Raw genomic sequence first — 22,500 nt, 5'->3', positions numbered from 1 at the left:
GTGTGTGTGTGGTCTCTGTCTTTTTCATACTGTACCTCTGAATTTTGTACATGTTGATTTTGTAGTCATGTACTAGTAAAATCAAAAACTCTCTCGCTTTAACTCTCACACACTCAGTAATCAGTCGCAATAACAGAATAGCAACTTAGAATAGCAGAATTTGATATCTGTGTATCTTGGCCTGTAATGGGTGCTAGAGTGTTAATTGCTGACCGTATGTATGGTCATCTGTGGTCCAGTACCTGGGCTCTCCCTTGTCGTGCCAGATATGCTAAAGTGTGTGAGCTGCAGTGTGTTCAGTGCGGAGTGTGTGTAAGGGTCATCTGTGGTCCAGTACCTGGGCTCTCCCTTGTCGTGCTCCTCTTCCTCCTCTTCGCTCCCACTGTACTCGTACTCCGTCTCATCTGCAGGGGAAGGGACACAGGGGACAAACGTCAAGCTCACTGGACACACACTGGGCAAAAGCACCTCACCTCACACACACACACACACACACACACACACACACACACACACACACACATACACACGGGGCAAACGCAAAGCTCACCTCACACACACACACACACACACACACACACACACACACACACACACGGGGCAAACGCAAAGCTCACCTCACACACACAGACATGGGGCAAACGTAAAGCTGACTTCACACACAGACAGACAGGGGGTAAACATAAAGCTCACCACACACACAAACACACACTCACACACACACATACACACACACGACAACTGTAAAACTCACTCCCCATATGGACACACTGGCCAGGTGCTAGCAGTAGCCTGCCGCAATCCCCCTGAACTGCACTGTGCTGCCTGTCAGGCGGGGGACTCTGCAGCAGCCACACTACACTGTTACTCAATCTAGCAGTATGGCATCAATGAGGCATCTAGTTGGAAAATGACTCTTCGCATTGAGAAAAAAAGGCCTTTTCATTGTCCACTAGAGCTTCTGGACCGCAGGCGGGGCCCATTTTGAGCAGAGGGAGAGGGGTGGAGAGGGACAAAGACCGCAGACCATAAAGTCCTCCAGTCAGCCATTATATGTGCGGTGCATGAAGCACACACTCATCTCTCTCTTGACACTAGAGCCTTGAGTCCCACACTGCCCTCGTGCTCAGTCCCAGGCTGCAGTTTCATTGCAAGGGTCCCTATACTGTACTCCTTACTGCCTATTCACTGACATTCAAAGGGAACTGAATCGCTCACACTGTTTAATTTGGAACACCCTGCAAACGTTATCAACAGAAGACAGCATCGGGTCGCACTGTGATTACACCTGTAGCTTTCATCTACCCCACACTGACCAGGGGTCATACACTGCCTCTACTCTACACTGACCAGGGGTCATATACTGCCTCTACCCCACACTGACCAGGGGTCATACACTGCCTCTACTCTACACTGACCAGGGGTCATATACTGCCTCTACCCCACACTGACCAGGGGTCACAATACTGCCTCTACCCCACACTGACCAGGGGTCACATACTGCCTCTACTCTACACTGACCAGCGGTCATGTGGTCATACGCTGCCTCTCCTCTACACTGACCAGTGGTCACCCCCAGTCTACGCTGCCTCTACGTGCACACAAGACTACACCAGAAACAGCACATGAAAGTGCACATCCACAGAATTTCACACACATATCCATTCACATCAGTGGATTTTACAGCTGAAGTGGTGTATTGCGTAACAGATTATGCAACAATTAACGTATTATTATTGCATATTCCAGTGGCATGCTGACTGACGTGACACTCGTACACACACACACACACACACACACACACACACACACACACACACACACACACACACACACACACACACACACACACACACACACACACACACACACACACACACACACACACACACACACACATGGCGTGCTTTCACTAAATTAGGTTAGTGCTTAATTGATTGTTTTATTGATAATATTGCTATTCTCCCTTTTTGTAATTGTTCACTGTTATTTAATTGTATTGTTATTTATTTGTATGTCGCTTTGGACAAAGGCGTCTACTAAATAACCATAACCATAACCATAACCATAACCAAATGCATGCCTGCATTTCATCTACAAACTCATTTTATGAGTGATTTATGTCTGGGGATTTAAAAGGAATTCCAAGCGTGTCCAAGTGTGTGTGTGTGTGTGTCTGTGTAGAAACACGTGTGCGTGTGTGTGCGTGCATATGTTAACATGCTTGTCTGCCTGTGTGTGTGTGTGTGTGTATGCACAAATAAGAATGTGTGCAGTCCATCTCACCTCTGTCCCCCCTCTTCTTGCGCGTGCGGTCGATGTGGTCCTTGAGCTGGATGCGGATGTGCCTCTCGTTGGGCATCTCCCTGATGAAGGCGTGGGTGAGCAGCTGCTCCGTGCTGGGCCTCTGGTTGTGGTTCTTCACCAGACAGCTCTCGATGAACTGGTGGAACTTTTTGGACCTGGGAATGTGGAAGGAAAGAAAAAAAGAAAGAAAAAAAAGAGCGAAAGAAAGAGCGAAAGAAAGAAAGAAAGAAAGAAAGAAAGAGAGAGAGAAAGAGAGAGTTACACACTGGAAAGGAAGAAGAGAATTCTCAAAGTCACCTGAGAAGAGAGGGGGGATTATGCTAACGAGAGCGCAGGGATTTCCCCTTAATGCATGGAAAGGTCAAGGTTCCATAAAATCAAAATCCGTGCCATAAATACATGAAAAACATGGTGATGGTGACTTTTATGATCCATACTCGCTCTCTGGGCTGCAGTCAGCGTGCTGAGTCATGCTCCCTATCAAGGTCAGCGTATCCATCAGCCTGTGTCTCCCTTTCAGAGTCCTCAGAGACACCACAGCCTCTGGATCTCTCCCATACTCCCTATACACACACACACACACACATACCCCTGCACCTGTCTCCCTCTAATACTCCTACTACACACACACACCCCTGCACCTGTCTCCCTCTCATACTCCTACTACACACACACACCCCTGCACCTGTCCTCCTCTAATACTCCTACTACACACACACACACACACACACACACACACACACACACACACATACACCTGCACCTGTCTCCCTCTAATACTCTCTACACACACGAACCTGTCTCCCTCTCATACGCCTACTACACACACACACACACACACACCCTTGGCCTCTATCATCCGTTGTCTGTATTTTAAACATCCTCTGTGCATCTCTCTCGCTCACACCATGCTGTTCTATCTCTCTATCTCTCTCTCTTTTTTTTTCTCCCACACACTCGTTCTCTCTCTCTCACCCTCTCTTGCTATGCAGCACATAAAATCTGTGCGAGTGATCCCGAGTGATTAAGCTGAGGTTCAAATTGGTAGGTGTGCCTGAGCTGTCAGCACCATTTTTCACGGCGTTCGCCTTTTTTTGTCTGTAACGAGCCGCCGTCTGCTGTTAAGAGGCCATAAGAGCAGCCGCACGACACTGGCTGGCAGACAGGCGAGGCAGGCAAAGCTGGCGCTCGCTCCCCCTCCTGTAAAAATGCATCAGCCTAATTCAGATGAGGATCAGAGATGACAAGAGAAGGGCGAATAGTGAGGAATGTACTTGAGAGAAACAGACAGGCTGAGGACAAACTGGCTTTTGGAGATTACTCCACTCCATTAAAAAGGGCTGAGGCTTTTGAGACCAGAGCCAGGACTTGATATCGTGGAGAGATGGAGAAACTGGAGGAGGAGGAGGAGTGGGGGGGGGGGGGGGGGTTGAGCACTGGGATATGGAAGACGGGGAAGGTCTAAGCCGTGGCACTCACCACTTCTTGGACTTGAGCCGGGGAGCTGGGTTCCTGGGGATGAGGAAGAGGGCACGCATCGGATGCATGTCGCACAGCGCTGAGAGAGAAAAGGAAAGAGAGGGAGGGGGGGTAGCAAGAGAGAGAGAGAGAGAGAGAGAGAGAGAGAGAGAGAGTGTGTGTGTGTGTGTGTGTGTGTGTGTGTGTGAGAGAGAGAGAGAGAGAGAGGGTTATTATTTCAACTTCAACATGAGGCATACAGTTTACTCTTTAGAGGTTGTGTGCCAAATGAAAAGGACACACACACACATACTCTGTGTTCATTTGGCAAATATTGATTGATGTGTGAGCTATTTTAGCTCCCTCTCAAACACAGCAATACACACACACGCTAAAGAGACCCTTTGGGGCTGTGCAGCTCCTCCTACAATAAATATTGCATGCAGAGACCTAGATATTTCAGATCAATTTCTAATGTGTTGTGATGAGATTCCGTATAAAGGTCGGGTGTCAGTTTCTGCGGTTTCTGCTGTCTATTTGACCATGAAACACCAAAGGACATCACAGGCCAAGTCCTTATGGATATGTAGGAACTGCCACAGTGACAACAACATGATACTGTCACGATGTTTGGGTCATGATATAATGCTACTGGGATTAATGTAGGGGTGGCACGGTTTTTGAAAAATGCTCCGAACCGTGCGGTTCGCATGTCACGGTTCGGAGTGTGTTTTCGTTGTACGGTCCTACGGTTCAGGCTTATGGCATGCGCAATTGATTCACATATGTGACGACGTGTTTCCCTTATGTGCGAGAGTAGGAGTATGGAGTTTTGAGTGCTGCGCGCAAGGTATTAGAAATGGCAAGTGCAAGAGATCATCCCTAGCGTGGTCAAACTGATGCACCTGATCCTGCTCGGGTGGAAGCATGTTCTTCCGCAACTGTAGACTATGCGTGCAACTTTACCAAATTAATCCAAATAGAACATTCACAATCGTGAACGCAATGACGCACAGAAGACGATTAGCTAAATTACTGTTAAAAACGGTTAGCATCAGACATTTGATAAAATCTCTTGCATTCAAGTTGACTGACCATCTCAATACCAATGTTTTCAACTCCAAGGCTTAAAAGGGCCGGTCCCAAGGAGAAAAAGTATAAGCTTACCTTGAAATTAAAACACATGTGGGGAAACTGAACAGTCCAACCAGTAGAGTATGATGAGCTTAGCCTGCTACTTTGTTTACAATATTTTGAGGCTTCAGCCAGACAGCTGAATTTAAGAGGTGGAGTTATAATGAATAGTAGGCTTTAATCTGCATAAAGTTTGCTGTTATGAATATCAGACATGTCAGTATATAGAATGAATAAATAATGACATAATGTGTGTGTTTCAAATAAAGACAAGCTTTACATCTTGTTAAAAAATCATTCACACTATATGAAAGGAGAGCGATAAAAAGGCGATGCAATGAAAAATATGGGTGGACGACCTACATTTTGTGCTGGTGCACCATCCCTGCCAAATAACTGAAAAGATTGTTGAAATCATCAATGTCTTCCCTCTTGCTTTATCAAAATCTCAACTGAAGTTTCCTCAGACAATAATGTGCTTTATGTGAAGTCAAATTGAGTTTGTGCATTATTACATGATAACTATTCTCTAAATACTCTAGCCTAATTGTGGATGATTAAGCTATGTGCTGAAATATGTTTCTGGAGTGTTAAAGAGTAAAAGAAAAAATAACAACAAGAACCGCACCGAACCGAAAACCGTGACCCTGAACCGTGATACGAACCGAACCGTAGATTTTGTGAACCGTGCCACCCCTAGATTAATGTTATTCCCATTTTATTCAACAATGTACTGCCATTTCTTTCTCCCAGGTTTCTGCAGCCATTTTAACATGGTAAATATGATGACTTCCTGTCCAATGTTCTCTATGATGCAAAAAAGAACAAGGCTTCGTGTCATCATACTGTATATGCCTCTAATATTAACCAAATAAACATCGCAATACCTACTGTGCTGACCCTGCACCAAAAATATAACAATGAACAGTTTTTCTCCCACCTCTACTATGGCATGGGAAATAAAATGATTTGATGCTGTGGGTTGTGCAAGACTGAACCCAAACAGTAACATCCCACCATGTTCTTTAATTTCCCCTGCCTGCATCCACAAGGAGCCCAAAGTAATATCCTCACCTCAGTGTCTCTCACAACTGTCTTCTGCAGAGCCTCCCCTGGCTTTCACTTCCATCACATTATATACTAATATGGGCATCTCAATAAGCAGCTCACGCTTCTACAGTTTTGTACAACCAACCACATGTGAACGTCTTCAGTCTAAACTTAAAGGGTCGTTCAAACCAAGAACGATAACTATAAACAAATATGGCTCTCATTAATATGAATGATGACGTTCATACATAAGCTATAACAATAACGATATCGTTGGGGATAACTTTGATTTTGACTGATTTTGAGAACAATAAAAAGCTAAGTCACATTCATTAATCACATTCATGAACACGAGGCTTTTCTTATCGCTGGTCAGTGTGGATACTTTTATCGCTATATGGCTGTATTTATCGTTATATAGTTATTGTTCTTGGTGTGAATGCCCCTTTGGTCTGGGTAGCCCTACAGTATTATAACCCACTTCAGTTTGGACGCCCAAAATAGTAGATGTTGTCTGTAAGCAGCCATTCAAAGGCCATGCTTGGGCACTGTCTGTCTGCCTCTTCCAAGCGTGTGTATCCATTTATCATGGGACAGCGAGGTAGCGTCCCTGTGCCAGCTTTGATGTATGGGTGTGCAAGTGTCTGTGGGAAGATCTCATAGATAGATAGTCTCTGTGTTGACATGCAGCGTGCCAGCACTGGTTGCGGTGCACACCAACATTCGCGCCAACATGCCTATTGGCCACCTCCTATGCTCAACTGGTTCAGCAACTTCATCTCACTGTTGTTTTTCTCTTGCATTTTGGCAAAGCAATAACAACCAACAAAAAAACAAGCAGACACATGAATCTTTGTATGAGACACAGATCCATGACAGCCTTCCTTAATCCCTTTCCACTCATCCATTTCAGTATGAGACTCCATCTCAGGCAGAGCTGGGGGAGGAGGACTGACTGACTCCATGGGCCACACAGAGCACTGGACACTGGACACTGGCACGGGCCTCTAGAAAAAGGCACCGCAATGAATTTTTCAGGAGACCACATGAGAAGTGATTTCTCTTCATATGAGATTGAGATGCAGGAGGAACAATAATGACTGAGTGTGCCTGTACGCCCCCCCACACACACACTCCCTCACACACACAGTGTAAGTGATTGTCCCTGATTGGAGGAATGTGTAATGACCTCTGACCCCAAGGTCAGGAGACTTAAGATGAAACGACCCGCATCGGTCACCCCAGCTGTCCAGTTACACTGGCCACCACCGAGCGCTCCAGTGCAGGGCTGGCTCAGGACTAACACGCCTAATCCTCAGCTGTCTCTCCCCGCCACGGCTTCACTTCACACTCCCAGGAAAACAGCTGCTGCTGCCCGACCTCTGGTGTGTGTGTGTGTGTGTGTGTGTGTAAGTGTGTGAATGTGTGGTTGGCTGCCACCCGCGTCAAACCTCCTATGGTGACCCCCCCCCCCCCCCCCCTTCCCCTGTTGATGGCCTGTGCTGGTGCTCAGTGACTTACGTGGGGCTCCCTCGGCCATCTCGATGGCGGTGATTCCCAACGACCACAGGTCACTCTGGAGAGAGAAAGAATGAGGGGGAGAGGGAGAGAGAACGCAAACATGAGTATTACACCAATGACAATGGAGGAGGAGAGAGAGAGAGAGAAGGGAGGAGAAAGAGAGAAAAGGGAGGAGAGAGAGAGAGAGAGAGAGAGAGAGAGAGAGAGAGAGAGACAGAGACAGTAGCAGTCACAAAAGAGGCAGAGTATGCCTTCAACACAATGGGCCCTGTTAAGCGTGGGACCTTAGCAGGGCACTGGAGTGTGACTGCCTCCCTGAGCACCTGAGTAATCAGTAGTCTCCCTTTTGAGAGAGCCAGAGTGTTGCACCTCCTCTAGTCACTCTACACTTTCTCCTCCTCCTCCTCCTCCTCTAGTCACTCTACACTCTCTCCTGTGCCTCCTCCTCCTCTACAGTCGCTCTACACTCTCTCTTGCTCTTCCTCTTCCTCTACTGTACAGTCACTCTTCACTCCTTCTTCCTCTTCCTCTCCAGTCACTCTACCATCCCTCTTGCTCCGTGCTCATCATTTGCTGCTGGTTATGCTCATTCAGTGATAAAGAGACACTGAAAAACAGACGCGTCTTGGCTCAGCTGCTGGTTGCTATGGGATGCTAACGTACATGATTAGGCAGCGCCATCTCTTAACGTGCTCAGTGGGACATACAGTACGGCTATGAGCAGCCCATGTATGGAGATGGCTTAGACCAGCGTTTCTCAAACTGTGGGGCGCGGTCCACTAGTGGGGCGCAGAGACATGCCAGGTGGGGCGCGAGCTGACGTGAAAAACCGGAGATTTCTTTTTAATCTGTAGCCTGTGCCTTCCTTTATTGATAATTACGAGAATGCACCTCCATCTCACAAAACAAACACAAACAAGGTAATCTAGACTCTTGTAGGCCTATCATTGACCAGATGAAAATGTTAGTCTGTCCTGGAACCATAGTGTGAAAAAATGATTGATGTCTGAATTTTAATTGCAGCGGAAACAAAAATAAACCCGTTCATGTTCGAGACGAGCGCAGTAAAATTGAAGGATATCTTGGCTATCTGTCCGACGACACAACTGCTGTTCTGCGATCTCGAAGAACAACTGCTTGACAAAGGCAAACACTCATGTTTTGCCTTGCAAATGGACAAGGCCACCGACAGTTACAAAGGTGGTTTAGTTATTGCTTATGTCCGCTTTGTTAACTTGATAGCGGGCGAAGATATTCTATTCTGCGAGTATGCCAAAAGTAGGGCCACTGCAGATTAACTATTCAACATTGATCTCAACAATTAGTCTACCTGGCAGAACAGGACATCAAATGGGAAAACTGTGAGGGACTTTGCTCGATTGGCGCACAGACGATAGCAGGTAAAAGAAATGCTATCGTCGTGATAAAGAGGGTAGTGCCCGATGCGCAACAGACGGACTGTTTCATTCAGGGAAGCGCTCGCGTCAAGGCTTGACCTGAATACGATTTTGAACGAGGTTGTGAGAGTGTTGAACTTCATTTATAACACAATGGTAGCATATAGTTGGCCCTTTTGCTGTATTATTGGAAATCAGCTTTTTTTGAAGCAAGGATTGACACCTTGTCAATGACAAAAAACTGACGTCATTGGTCATTGATTTAGATTTTTATTTTCTCTATTTTTGAACTGATATTTATCTTTAGTAGCCTAACTGTTATTTGTTAGGCCTACTGATGTATATTTAGCAAGTGACGTTATAAATATGAAAATTTTGAGCTTGACCTATACTTTCTATAGAGCGATGATGGACAGGTGGGGCTCGAGAAAGCCCCCTTGATCAAAGTGGGGAATGAAAGAAAAAGTTTGAGAACCACTGGCTTAGATTCACGCACGCACACACGCACGCAAATCCAATCATGGCAGGTGGTGGTGAAATCAAGAGGTGGTGGTGAAACACACACATTCCCTCCCTATCATGCTTTCATGTTTACAAACTAAAGTAAGAGCACGTCTTTGTTCTGTAATTATAATTATAATAATTAATAATTCCCCCAAGGCTAATTCCTGCCCATTTTCAACAGTTGCATGCAACCACGCAACCAACGCCCAACACCTCCCAACCACTGACACAGGCTCAGTCTTGAGGGCTTGGCAGAAAATTTAATTACGCCAATGTTATTAATCTCGGATAACGAGTGTCGAATGATTCCTTCCATGTGACTGGAGTTACATTTCCATTGAAACCCTTCCCAGAACAACACACTCCCTGTCCGCCATTTCATCTGAGTAGCCTCATTATCAATACGGACCTCATTGCTGGACCTTCAAACTAGTTGGTCAAACTGGTACTTTGTGTTCTGCTGTAGGGAGGGTGTCAGCATAAGAGGGAGGGATGTCTGTTGATATGTACTGTAATGTGGAGGTCCCGAGCTATTGTTCTATATGATAACTGCTCTGGCAGTACAAGTGACCTTGCCATGCCCATAGAGCATGTGGACCAGAGGTTGGAAGGGACAGCCCTCAGATGGCCCTGCCCTGGCCAGCTCTGTGGGGACAGGGAGCTCCGTGTACGCAGGGGCAATGTGCCTCCACTCCCCAACAACAGTGCACTAGGGCCCTGATCTGGCTCTCTTCTGGTCCTGATCTGGCCCAGATCTTGGGGGGGGGGGGGAGTCTACCATCTGGAGTACGACACCAGCTACGGCTCGTTCACCGTGCTGTCTGAGGAAGTCATTCAAAACAATGCTGCTCCTTCAGGCAGGAGTTTTACACATCCCAGAGTGCACTGGGGCAGCGTTTGAGAGCTGAGCGCGGATGCTCCTGCAGGGGAAATGACATCAACATCCACAGTCAGCGAGTGGCAAACTCTCGGCGACATCCTAAAACAGCAATAACGACACTCGCCATTTCCATGTAGTCCCACTTGAACTGGAACATGAATATTTTAGCGGGTTAGATGCGGGGGGTTGGGAATGCGAGCGTGTGCGAGCGAACAGATGCTTACGGGAGGAAGAGAGAGACAAAGAGAGAAGAGAGAATATTTCCTCTTATATCCAGCACTAATTAACACAGAAAAACATGGACATGGAGAAACCGAAGAAAGAAAAAAAAAAGAGCAGGAAGGTCTGCAAGTATGCAGGGAATTCAGGCTATTCTCTCGCTCTGCTACACAGACTGAGATTAAGTATGCACTGTAAATCTGACAGAACCCTTTTAAAATACTATCTTCTGAGCCTAAAAGGTTTATGAAATATTTAAAGACTGAATGTCAGTGGAAGAGAAACTGAGGGTAGAAAGACAGATGTAAGAGACGGAGACGGAGAGATAGAGATAGAGAGGGAGAGGGAGAGAGAGAGGATAAGGGAGAGGGCGAGGGAGAGAGAAAGAGAGAGAGGGGAAAGGGAGAGAAAGAGGGAGAGAAAGAGAGAGAGAGAGCATACCTTGAAGTCGTACGTGGCGTCTGGGTTCTCGTCGCAGGCGATGACTTCAGGTGCCATCCAGTACGGCGTTCCGATGAAGGTGTTCCTGCGGCCCACGGTACGGTCCAGCTGAGCGCTCACGCCAAAGTCCACTGGGTCGCACAACACACACACACACACACACTTACTCACCCGGCCACAGTGAGGCCTACAAATCACACCGCACATCAGCAAAACACAATCGAAACGCAGTGACACTGGGCTATCTATTCCTACTAATTATTCCCTTTGTGGTGCTACTGGGAGCACACTTAGTGCTGTGGGAGACTGCGTAGAGCCAGGCCATTTGTCACGGATGACCTTTAGCGGTGAAGACTTCAGCGTCGGCCCATTCAACGCGCGCCTTTCACTTGTGACCGGTCTCAGTCAATGGCAGACAGCATGGGCCCATGGTGAAGTCGCACCAGAGCCATGCCATCACCAAGGTGACCGCTCTTACGGGCCGGGGCAGTAAAAACCCTGAGCCTCGCGCACAAAAGCTTTTGAGACGGTCTGTTTGGTCCCCTCAGCTGTGCTAAGAGGCCAGGCGCGCTCTGCAGACATGTCCAGAGGCAACCCAGTGTTTGGGTGCTAGCTGGGTGAGGGTGGAGAGAAGGGTGGGGTGGAGTGGGGGAGAGAGTGAGGACAGCAGCTCCGTCTCCTCATTACTGTTGGGGTGAACAGAGTTCACTGGGAGCCTGGATGCAATGCAGCAGCAGTCAAGCAGACCGCCTGGGCTTCTACACAGTGGCTCTGACGTCACACCGCTGAGGCCGACAGCTACCCATAGACTGGGATACGTAGAGACATGTTGACTGTCTGTTAGAAATGACAAAGATAATGTATGGATGTGTGTATGTATGCGTGTGTGTGTGTATGTGCGTGTGTGTGTGTGGGGTTGTTAAGCCCTTGCGGTTGTATAACACAAATCCTTTACAACTTGTAGCTGTCAGTCGTCTGTGTTGACTCGCAGACGGGGTTGTAAATGAACGCCTCTGATGAGTGGGTAGATCTGCCTGGTGAAACGGTGGGGGAGGGCAGAGGAAGCTTGCACACTGCTCCCAGATCAGAGGGAGGGAGGGAGGGAGGGCGTAATGAGATAATACAAATCAGCTTCAGGGAACGCTCAACCAGAGAGGACGCCATGAAAGCAGATTGTGCTTATTTATTTATTTATTTACATTTTTATTTAAACGCTCTCACAGTATTGGTGCCGCTCTGATGAACATGCCACGCAAGGTTCCAGGTACAAATCTCAGCCCGGTCCCCCCCCCCCCCCCCCCCCCCACCCACTCGGCAACACATGAAACCCTCACTGTACTGTACTTACACCGCGTCAAGCATTAAAAGCTAATCAATTATTTACCTTGACAGTGCAAATTGATTTGGCTTTAATGTACTCGAGCCCAGTCGATGGGCGCTCCTTGAGCTGGGTCGGCGCGCGACCGGCTCTTATTAACGGCGTGCCGTGCGAAGGGCGCTTTAAGGCGACGTGTCAGAAATAAAACAGAGAGAAAGGCTTTCAAGCCCCGACCGCTACTCTGAGCTCCAAGTGAGGGGAGCAGGGGCAGAAGCATGGGGGCATTTGTTTGAAGACGTATATATGGGATCTAAGCCGCGGTGGGGTGCGGGGTGCGGGGTGGGTGCAGCGCTCACCGAGCTTGACCTCGGCGTTCTCCGTGAGAAGAACGTTCTGGCCCTTGATGTCTCGGTGGATGACTTTGTGGTGGTGGAGGTGAGCCAGGCCCTGTAGAACAGAGAGAGGAGAGAGGAGGAGAGGAGGAGAGGAGGAGAGAGGAGAGAGGAGATGACACTCATTCAATTACAGTGCACGAGGAGACTGGAAACAGACAGAGCAACGTGAGGAGACACACGGATGCCAAGGCGGGGGTGGGGGGGTGGGGGGGGGGGGGAGACGTGGCAGAGGACAAGCTGTGGACGTGAGAGGGACATGGCTAACATTCTCCCATTACATCTCTCTTAGGCAGTTTAGCCACAACGCTGGCCAGTCATTCTGTGAGATAAGAAAGGAACAACACAGAGGACTCTGGAGAGGAGAGTTTGGTCATAAAGATATGAGCAATGGAACTTCTCTATTGTCCATACAGTACATCCCTGATGGATTCAGCACATATCAGTGGGGGGAGGGGGGGGGGGGTTCTATAAGAAATTGAGTCATTAATTAAACAATCAGGTCATATTTATAACCAGCAGGAAGGCCATAAACTTGACAGATGATGTTTGAGGGGAAATGATTTACGCAAGTGCTGAAAGTAGTCTTGCGAGTCCCAGCTCTAGAGGCAGACAGATGGAGGGAGAGGAGAGAGGAGCTCATACACAGATAGAGGGAGAGGAGAGAGGAGTTCATACAGAGATAGAGGGAGAGGAGAGAGGAGTTCATACAGAGATAGAGGGAGAGGAGAGGAGGAGAAAGGAGCTCACAGAGAGCTAGAGGGAGAGGAGAGAGGAGCTCCTGCACAGACAGATAGAGGGAGAGGAGAGAGGAGCTCCTACACAGACATGCTGTATAGAGGGAGAGGAGAAAGGAACTCATAAGCAGACTGATGTGGCGTTCCCATTTAATGTCTTAACGCACGCTTTGACCATTCCATTATGAAATCCTGAGTGGACACAATTGAAATTCAATAAAATCTTCTAATGCACATCAACATTTTATTGGTCAGAGAGGGTTGGATTAACTGTGCATTGACAGTTTTTAAGTGGTAAACTATGCTTGATGAAAACAGTTTATTCACACAAGTTTGCATTTGTTACATTTTTACCTGTGTGTTTCTGTAAGTGGCCGTGAAGACCTTATCATTTAAATCCACAGCTGTTCAGAACTCCCCTTCTTGATAAGGAGAGTGTCTATTTTCAATCCACGTAACACTATGGATGGAAATGCACTGTGATGCACATTTTCTTTATCTAAATTGTTATGGAATGCACTTAAAAGATGCAAATGAGCTAAATGGGAACCCATAATAGAGAGAGAGAGAGAGAGAGAGAGAGAGAGAGAGAGAGAGAGAGAGAGAGAGAGAGAGAGAGAGAGGGAGAGAGAAAGAGAGAGGAAGACATACCCTCAGGATCTCTCTGCAGATGTAGGCGGTCCACTCCTCCTTCAGAGTGTTCCCTTTGGTGTTCTTAATGAGGTCCGTCACCGACCCCGCCCCACAGAACTCCATCACCAGCTGTACAGGTAGAGGCACACATCAGCATTTCTCACTCTGTGTGTGTGTGTGTGTGTGTGTGTGTGTGTGTGTGTGTGTGTGTGTGTGTGTGTGTGTGCAATGTGCATGACTTTGAAAATAGTAAACAAAGAGACAGACATACATACAAGCACGCACATGAACACACACAGATGCTCACACATGCAGTCACACACAGTAGGCTCCTGGGCTTTGTCCACCGTGTGTAGACCCAACGAATCTAAATCAGTGTGCTTTTCCACGTCGTAGCAGAAACTCCATAAAACAACAAGGCCACCGAGAAGCCAATTTCAAACGCAAAAAATGGCAGCAGCACCAACTAACAACACCAAGAACAAGTGGCAAACAAAGACAGAGTGCATTATTCAACAAGCGTTCAATCTTCTTCATTTCAACAAAGAGAGAGAGAGAGAGAGAGAGAGAGAGAAATGCAACCCTTATGAACACAGCAGTTGCATATTCTCACCTAATCAAAACACAGACTTTGGCCTGTTTACTCATGAAAACGGATGATAAATGCCTTTGCCTTCAACACAAACACTGAAGCAGTAGGACTTGAATGGGCGCATATATCTCGTGGCTGTCACCGTTGGCTGTTCGTCCGCACACGGGGACTTAACCTCAGACAAGCCGATGAATATGAACGAGCCGTCAGACGGAGGGCACCACTGAAGGTCAAAACCTGTTCATCAAACTCCGGGCGAAGCGATCATTTGATGCATGCGACAACATTTTTTCGTTGCCCTTTGTTTTGTTATGTTTTGCTCTGAGCTGTCTACATAAGCGCAATGTGTGACACTATTGACGAGATAAAAAAAAAAAAAAATGACTGACTCGAGTTTGCATCAGGTCACTGGGCAGGGTTGTGTTTTATCGGCGCTGTTCATGCCGCATACCGATTTGTAAAGCGCGAGAGCGCGGCTTCAGAACGACCGAAGATTGTGGCCGACACACAGCGGCAGTTCAGCAGGTGAACGAGCGCTTTTTAAAAAGCCCATTACAGCTGCAGGAGAGCCTCACCGATCGCTGTGAGAGATGCGATGTTGAAACAGGAGCGTGACATTTCCAAAGCACACTCTCATTTGTACTGATTCCCCACTTTGATGAAACTTCAAACAGGGGGAAAAAACGACTTAAATGAAAAAGATTATACTGTCATTTGCCTGCAGAGGCTTTTTAAAGAATACCCAGCTGTGTGGAAAAAGGAGAATCGCCATCATCAAACATGATGTGAAATAGCCCAGTAATATGCTTCCATAGTACAAAAGGGTGCTGGCGGGGGAAGAGGAGGAGAAGGAGGAGAAGGAGGAGGAGGAGAAGGAGGAAGATGAGGAGGAGTGAGTCATCTAATCCTTTGCTCATTCACCTCCGCGGGCTTGTTTGGCTTGGTGGAGGCGGCGAGCCTGCGTAAGGCCAAGCGACACCAGGCTCTGGTGAAAAGGGCAACTGCCAAGCCCTCTCAGCACCACTGCTCAGACACCTCTCCTCCAGTGTGTGTGTGTGTGTGTGTGTGTGTGTGTGTGTGAGAGAGAGAGAGAGAGAGAGTGTCTGTGTGTGTGTGTGTGTGTGTGTGTGTGTGTGTGTGAGAGAGTGTATCTCTGTGAGTGTGTATGTGTGTGTGTGAGAGAGAGTGAGTGAGAGTGTGTATGTGTATGTGTGAGAGAGAGTGAGTGTGAGTCCCCTACAGGCACCAGGAGACTCTCAGCCCAGCAGCTCGCTACAGAGGGACTCACACTCACACACACTCTCTCTCTCTCACACACACACACACACACACACACAGTCTCTCACACATATTTTCTCTCTCTCTCTCTCTCTCTCTCTCTCTCTCTCTGTCTCACACACTCTCTTGCTCTCTCACAAACTTTATCTATAGCAATGTAAAAAGAGTAAAAAGAAAAAAAAAACAATAGATAAATAAATATATCACTATATATGATACAAACATACATACATACATACATACATACACACACACATTGGATAATGACAATAACATGGAGCTAGATGTCTGCTAACAGTAGATGGGAGTGGATAAACCTCACTCGGCCCCAACCATGCACTCTCTCTCTCTCGGCCCTCAGGTCCACCCCGCTCCCTGACCCCCTCAGCTGTCCGACCCTCTCCATGATAATGGGCTTTAGAGCCGGCCTTTCACGCCACCCACTCGCCCAGAGCCCCAGGAGTGACAGGAGGGGGCCAGGGGCCTCTCCCCCTCCGGCAGGCAGGCAAGGCAGACAGGGGAGGCAGGGGAGGCAGGGGAGCGCTGGCCTGGGTGGTGTGGCATGTGTGCAGTCAGCTCAGAGCCAATGTCCTTGCTCTGAGAAGCGCCCTCGGCTGAAGACGCAGCATGACTTAAATGCATTATTCAAGCGCCTTCGGTTTGCCTTCGCCGCGCCTTCTGGAGGGGCACCGATCTGCAGTTCCGCGAATCAATTTCTGGGCAGATATCCTCCCGCCAGAACAGAATGGGAAATGTTCTAAATCCCAAAATCCGGATGGATGTCACAAACAGCACGACGCCCTTTCATCCAACATTAACGTTAGCATTCCACTGGCTCCTAGCCTGTAAGAAGGGCTGGCGGCGCTGGGGAAAAGTGAATGATGGCCCACACTATAGTGCGGTGTGTAGAGATGCTAAAAATAAGTGAGGACGGCAGGGGAAATTGATCGGTGCTCATTGTCGGGGTTGTCAGACTCAGAGTGACTCATTCTCAGACAGTCCTCCAGGTTTCTGCCTCAGCTAATGTATGAAGGAGCATTCAGACACCACAACGTTTACGGCAGATGGGGCGGATGCCGAGACTCCTTGGGCTAAATTAAGGACTTCCTCCCTCCCTCCCTCTCTCTCCCTCTCTCTCTCTCTCTCTCTCTCTCTCTCTCTCTCTCTCTGTAGACAAAGAAAGGGTAACGCGTCTCTCCAGACTTCTGCTTTCTGCTCCTTGCTGGCTGATTTTCCTCTCTTCTGTCTCTGGTCATGAAAGGGGAACTGTGATATCATTTCAGGCCACTGCTGACAGAGCTAGCCTGCTGAGCTGAAGCTATTTTTGGGAGTCGGATTCTGTCCATGGACAATGACGGAGCACAACGGACTATAGTGTGTCTCGTACGAGTATAATGTTCTATATCAAAAGGATCTCAGACAAAAGCCAACAAGAGAACACATGCAGCTCTATATATGTTACCTCCTATGAACCTGGCAGCATGTAAACCTCTTTACCTACAGAGGATTTAGTAACAAAGCATTGCCACTGTAGATTTAGACCAAAGTCCAGATATACTGTACAATCCCCTCAATTCCTTCTGGTATTCTCGGAAAAGAGTGACCTCGGGAGCTGATTTATGTCAAGTGTCAAGTGTCTGTCAAGCCAACCTACTGGAGGTGGAACTATCACAACTTGAGGGCGGAGCTACTGGAACAGGAACTGGAACTAGAACTAGAACTGAAGGTGTGTGGGGTACACAGACATGGGCAGTGCTACCCAGAGGAGCAGAGACTCGGACTTCAGTCCACACTGACACAACATGACACAGCAGGATTTCCATAAGCAGGCCTGAGCTTAAATGACTGGGTTCAGAGAGTGGCGCTCTGCTCAGGAGCAGGCCTATATGGGAAAGTGCTGAGTCATTGGCTGATCTAAAGCCCCCCCCCCCCACCATCAGGTGACTACACACACACACACACACACGCACACACACACACACACACACACACACACACACACACACACACAGATCACCTTTCCCCGGGCACTATCAAACCTCTACGATTCCAGCGCCAGAAGACATTGGCCTTAAGAAAACCTTTTCCCGTGCTGGGGGTCAACTCTATATTGGGTGGGAGGAAAAACCAATTATGCCGCAGGGCAGAGGTGTGGTTTTAAAGCGAGGCGCTTTAGGAACTCCCTGCTCCAGTAGGTCCACTCCTGACATTTCCACAAGTCTTACAGGAGCGCAGTGAAGGTACCCAGCACACCCAGACACCTCTACACGCCATGGCACCCATAGCTTCCCTCTCTGTGTGCTACCTCAACGCGTCCCTACACGGGAGATGGAACACAAACTGAGGGGACTGAGGGGCAATAAGCGCCGGCCTGGCCAGGGTTGCGTCCAGACGGGGCCAGCCCGTACGGTGGTCACAATGTCACCAGTCAGCTGAAAGGTCTGTGATCCGTCCATCAAGACTAGAGAGACGGAGAGACGGAGAGACGGGTCCTTAAATGAACTGGCCCCGCTTCTCCTGCCTGGACTTCACTGGCGCGGCGCGGTGCGGTGCGGAGCGGCTAACCTCCCACCCCCTCCTTAACTCGCACGCCGAGCTTCACTATCGGCAGACCAGCCGCCCCCACCTCTGATAAAGCAAATACAATTACCCTGTCACTGCTGACGGGCGCGGGGGCGGAGGAGGGGGGAGGGGGGGGGGGGGGGGTTGTGACACCTCCAGATAGCAGACAAGCGAGGCACTCTCCCTCGGCTGCTCGGACGAAGTGATCCTCCAATCGATATCATGCACACGCAGAGCGCCGTTGCCCAGGCACACACACACACACACACACACACACACACACACACACAGACACACACAGACACACACAGACACACCTCTCTCTCTCATTCTCTAACCCCCTCAATCCTCCCATCCTCTGTGGCCACTGCACTGCAGGGACAACCAGTGAGGCATCCACCTTTATAGCCACAGTACCAGGACCCCACCCCCACCACACACACACACACACACACACACTCTGTGAAACAAACACACACACACATCCATTCATATCCACTCTAAAAGTAGTAGGCAAAATTGCCCTAAAAACAGGCTGAGCAGCAAGAGCAGAATGGACAAAAGGCTACAATCTTTCATGACTACAAATCTCAGTCGGAAGGATGCCAATGCCATGCACCGAATAAGCACAAGTCTAACATAACCTGTTTTCATTCATTTATCACACACACAGAGACATACAGTTTGCACAAGCATGCAGACACATGCGCACACACACACACACACACACACACACACACACACACACACACACAGACACACTTACCCAAAGCTGGTCATCCATGCCTGGTGGGTTCTTCTTGATGAAGGCGCCGTAGTAGGTGGCGATGTTGCGATGGTGGGAGTACTTCTTCAGCATGTTGATCTCTGCCTTGATCTCCTCCTCTTCATCCTGCAACAGCGGCATCCGTCACTACTGGCATGTGTGGGTCACCATGGCATCATTTAGCAATCATCCCCACACACCGTAATGGACTGTACGCAAGCGCTGGTGACACACACACGCACGTTATTCCGTGTAATGTACACCCCACAACGTGACGTAACCGCCACGGCGTTTTGATGAGTAACGTGTTGTTCCGGTTCTCAGCTATCAGGGGAATTAGCCCGTGCGCTGGACCTCCATGCAGGAGGACGGGGCCGGGCCGGGTCAGGCCAGGGGTCTGCAGATTAGCCGGTCTCAAAAGCCATTAGACTCCGCTCTAACGTGCACCTCTGGGCCGGCTAACAACCCCCAGGAGACGCATTTCAAACGCTGAACGCTCTGGACACAGTGTTATTTTTAACTGCAGCACATTACGACGCTCTCCTAACGTCAGTCTTCTACCTCCCATTCTGTCCATCCTGTAGGTCCTCATGGAGAGCCCCTGAGACTGAGGACCGTAAGTGTACGTACAATACATGCTGCATATACAGCTCTGGAGAAAATGAAGAGACCACTGCACGTTTCTCTGAGGTCGTCCTACAGTTGCTGAATGACATCCGAATGAGTTGACGATCATACTGAAAATGAAGAGACCACTGCACATTTGGATATGACTTAACTCATTCGAATGTCACTCAACAACCCTTAGGACGACATCAGACAAATGTGCAGTGGGCTCTTCATTTTTCTCCAGAGCTGTACATACAGTACACACACTGTGGAGAACTAAGTTCAAGGAAAACATCGATCTGTGGTTTCCCGCTCAATGGGCTATTGTACAGATAAATCAAAGGGAAATAATGCAGTACAATAATATCTGCCCAGCTTTCATTTACTCTGGGCCCGCAGTCCTGTGGAGAGCATAAATCATCACACAGACCGGAGCAGAGCAGAGCAGAGCAGAACAGAGCAGAGCAGGGACCGCATCCAAAGCAGCCTGCCACTGCTGCTGCTGCTGCTGCTGCTGCTGCTGCTCACAGATCCTGAGTCAGCCCAGGGCTCCTTCAGCAGGGCGGCTGCAGGTCATCCGTCTGGCCGAGTCAGGCACCGGGGGCGAGGGCTCAGGACTCGGCCCCACCCGGCGGAGAGGGAGGGACCTGCTGGGCCTGGGGCGAGAATGCGGCGGCAGTGGCGGCGGCGGTGGTCCACCCTCCCTGAGGGCGAAGACGGACGCCTCTAGGGGAGGTGTGGCCAGGCGCCAGACTGAAGGGAGTGGGGAGGATTAGGAGAGGAGTGGGATCCATCCATCCCTCTCCTGACTTTCTCTCTCTCTCTCTCTCTCTCTCTCTCGCTCTGTCTCTCTCTCTCTCTGTCTCTCTCTCTCTCTGTCTCTCTCTCTCTCTGTCTCTCTCTCTCTCTGTCTCTCTCTCTCTCTCTCGGCTGAAACGTTGCGCTGGGACAAAGCCCACACATTGCACCCAGTGGCTCCGGAGTCTGACTGAGTCAGAGACTGTTGCTGGCCATCAAACAGCCATCACAACTGAAGCCTCTAAACTGAACTGAACTGAATTGTTGTGCCTGGTGCAAAGTGCTCTAGCCTCAAAGCCCTGAATGATTTTTATTCCTATAGCCCTCACTTCTGTAGGCATCTGTAGGCCGTGTTTGAGAAGGTGATGAAGCAGGTGATTCAGGTGCAGGCAGGTGCCCTTAGACACCATGCAGTTTGCATATAGAGTTGGTAGAGGTGTGGAGGATGCCATTCTGACGTTGCTGAACAGCCTGTACCACCACCTTAGGAGCCCAACGTCTCACGCTAGACTTCTTTTCATTGATTTTCCCTCTGGTTTTTTAAAACTGCACAGCCGCATCTGCTTGCTGAGAAACTGCTCTATGAATTTAAACTTGATATTATTAACATTATTGGTTGGCTTTTAGATTTTATGGACACATAGGTCACAGTGTGTCAGAGTCAATGGAGTTCTCTCTTCTCTTCTCTTCCACTGGCTCTCCCCAGGAGTGTGCGCCTTCACCTCTCTTGTACATTCTATTCATGGGTTTCATCACGTCCCTTTCAACAGGTGTGTTAATCAAGCACCATGCAGTCTGCATTGATAATCAAGGTGCTTGATTGTATACACCTGTGGAAAGGGACCTGATGAAACCCATGAATACACCAACAGCTGCAGAAGTCAGTCTGATAACAGACCAATCATCAAGTTTGCCGATCAGTCGACTCTCGTCATAGTTAGTCTGCTTAAGGGAGGGGAACTAGATCATGGCCCAGTGGTGAATGGCTTTGTCACTTGGTGTGATGAGTCCTATCTGGACCTTAACATGTCCAAAACCAAGGACACGCTGGGTCAGTGTTGCTGGCTGGCTGAACCAGTCTCTCTCCATGACTTATATGATCGTCATGTCCTCAGGAAGGCTCTGGCCATTTTGGACTCTGATGACCACCCCCTCTACATAGAGAGTTTGCTCTACCCTCAGGCAGAAGGTATAGAGTTCCCACCCATAGGACTAAACGCTACCAATTCTCCTTTGTATGAACTGCCATTAACATGCTGAACTTGCTCAAATGATGTCACTATTGTACTTTCTGCGTCTCTTGCACTCTGGACTTTTGGACTATTGCTTATCTTGGCCTCTCCACGGAGTGATCTTGCAACTGTGTTTTATTTCATGTACTGCTACTGCTACTCCACTGCTATTCTGCTATTCTGTGTTGTGTCATTGGTTGTGTGTTACCTGGCTCCAACTTAATTCCCCCCCGGGATAATAAATTTGACTTGACTCGACATGAATATTATCTAAGAGGCTGTGATGAGCGCTGTGACTCAGATTAAGGATGGAGAGTGATTTTGGTTTTACACAGCGCCGCAGCGAGATCTTGTTTTTTTGGGGTTTTTTTTAATAATAATATCTCATATTATGCGAAGCGGCAAGCAGCCAGGGGTTGGATGAATGGGTGCAGGCGCGGGCGAAGATGAAAGCGTGCCAGTAGGTTATGGGCACTCGCTGACTCACGCCGCCCTCGCCGCATGGCACGGGCACAGACTCACAGAGATGCGCCGAGAGAGAGAGAGAGAGAGAGAGAGAGAGAGAGAGAGAGAGAGAGAGAGAGAGAGAGAGAGCCTGAAATATTCATCTGAGGAGTGACATACACAACAATGCTCTGTGGAGGCCCCTCTCAAAAGACCAACACAATACAG

General features: G+C 48.6%; 1 protein-coding gene across 7 annotated transcripts in view; it reads right to left on the bottom strand.

Annotated features, from left to right (window-relative positions):
* The window catches only part of LOC134064244 (TRAF2 and NCK-interacting protein kinase-like), an 86,702-nt gene that overhangs the window by 29,265 nt on the left and 34,937 nt on the right, over positions 1-22,500 (bottom strand). For all 7 annotated transcript variants that reach the window (XR_009936264.1, XR_009936266.1, XM_062520144.1 and 4 more), the window contains exons 4-11: positions 19,190-19,315; positions 14,010-14,120; positions 12,586-12,676; positions 10,912-11,042; positions 7,471-7,525; positions 3,787-3,865; positions 2,287-2,462; positions 338-404 (exon numbers count right to left, since the gene is read on the bottom strand). Coding sequence is in view for 5 of the 7 variants with exons in the window: in XM_062520144.1 (XP_062376128.1) it covers positions 338-404; positions 2,287-2,462; positions 3,787-3,865; positions 7,471-7,525; positions 10,912-11,042; positions 12,586-12,676; positions 14,010-14,120; positions 19,190-19,315 (836 nt within the window). In the remaining 2 variants the exon portion in view is untranslated. The remainder of the gene's footprint in view (positions 1-337; positions 405-2,286; positions 2,463-3,786; positions 3,866-7,470; positions 7,526-10,911; positions 11,043-12,585; positions 12,677-14,009; positions 14,121-19,189; positions 19,316-22,500) is intronic.

This window comes from Sardina pilchardus, chromosome 2 (assembly GCF_963854185.1).
Source record: "Sardina pilchardus chromosome 2, fSarPil1.1, whole genome shotgun sequence".
Taxonomy (NCBI): domain Eukaryota; kingdom Metazoa; phylum Chordata; class Actinopteri; order Clupeiformes; family Clupeidae; genus Sardina; species Sardina pilchardus.
This window is presented reverse-complemented; position numbering and strand designations above follow the sequence as displayed.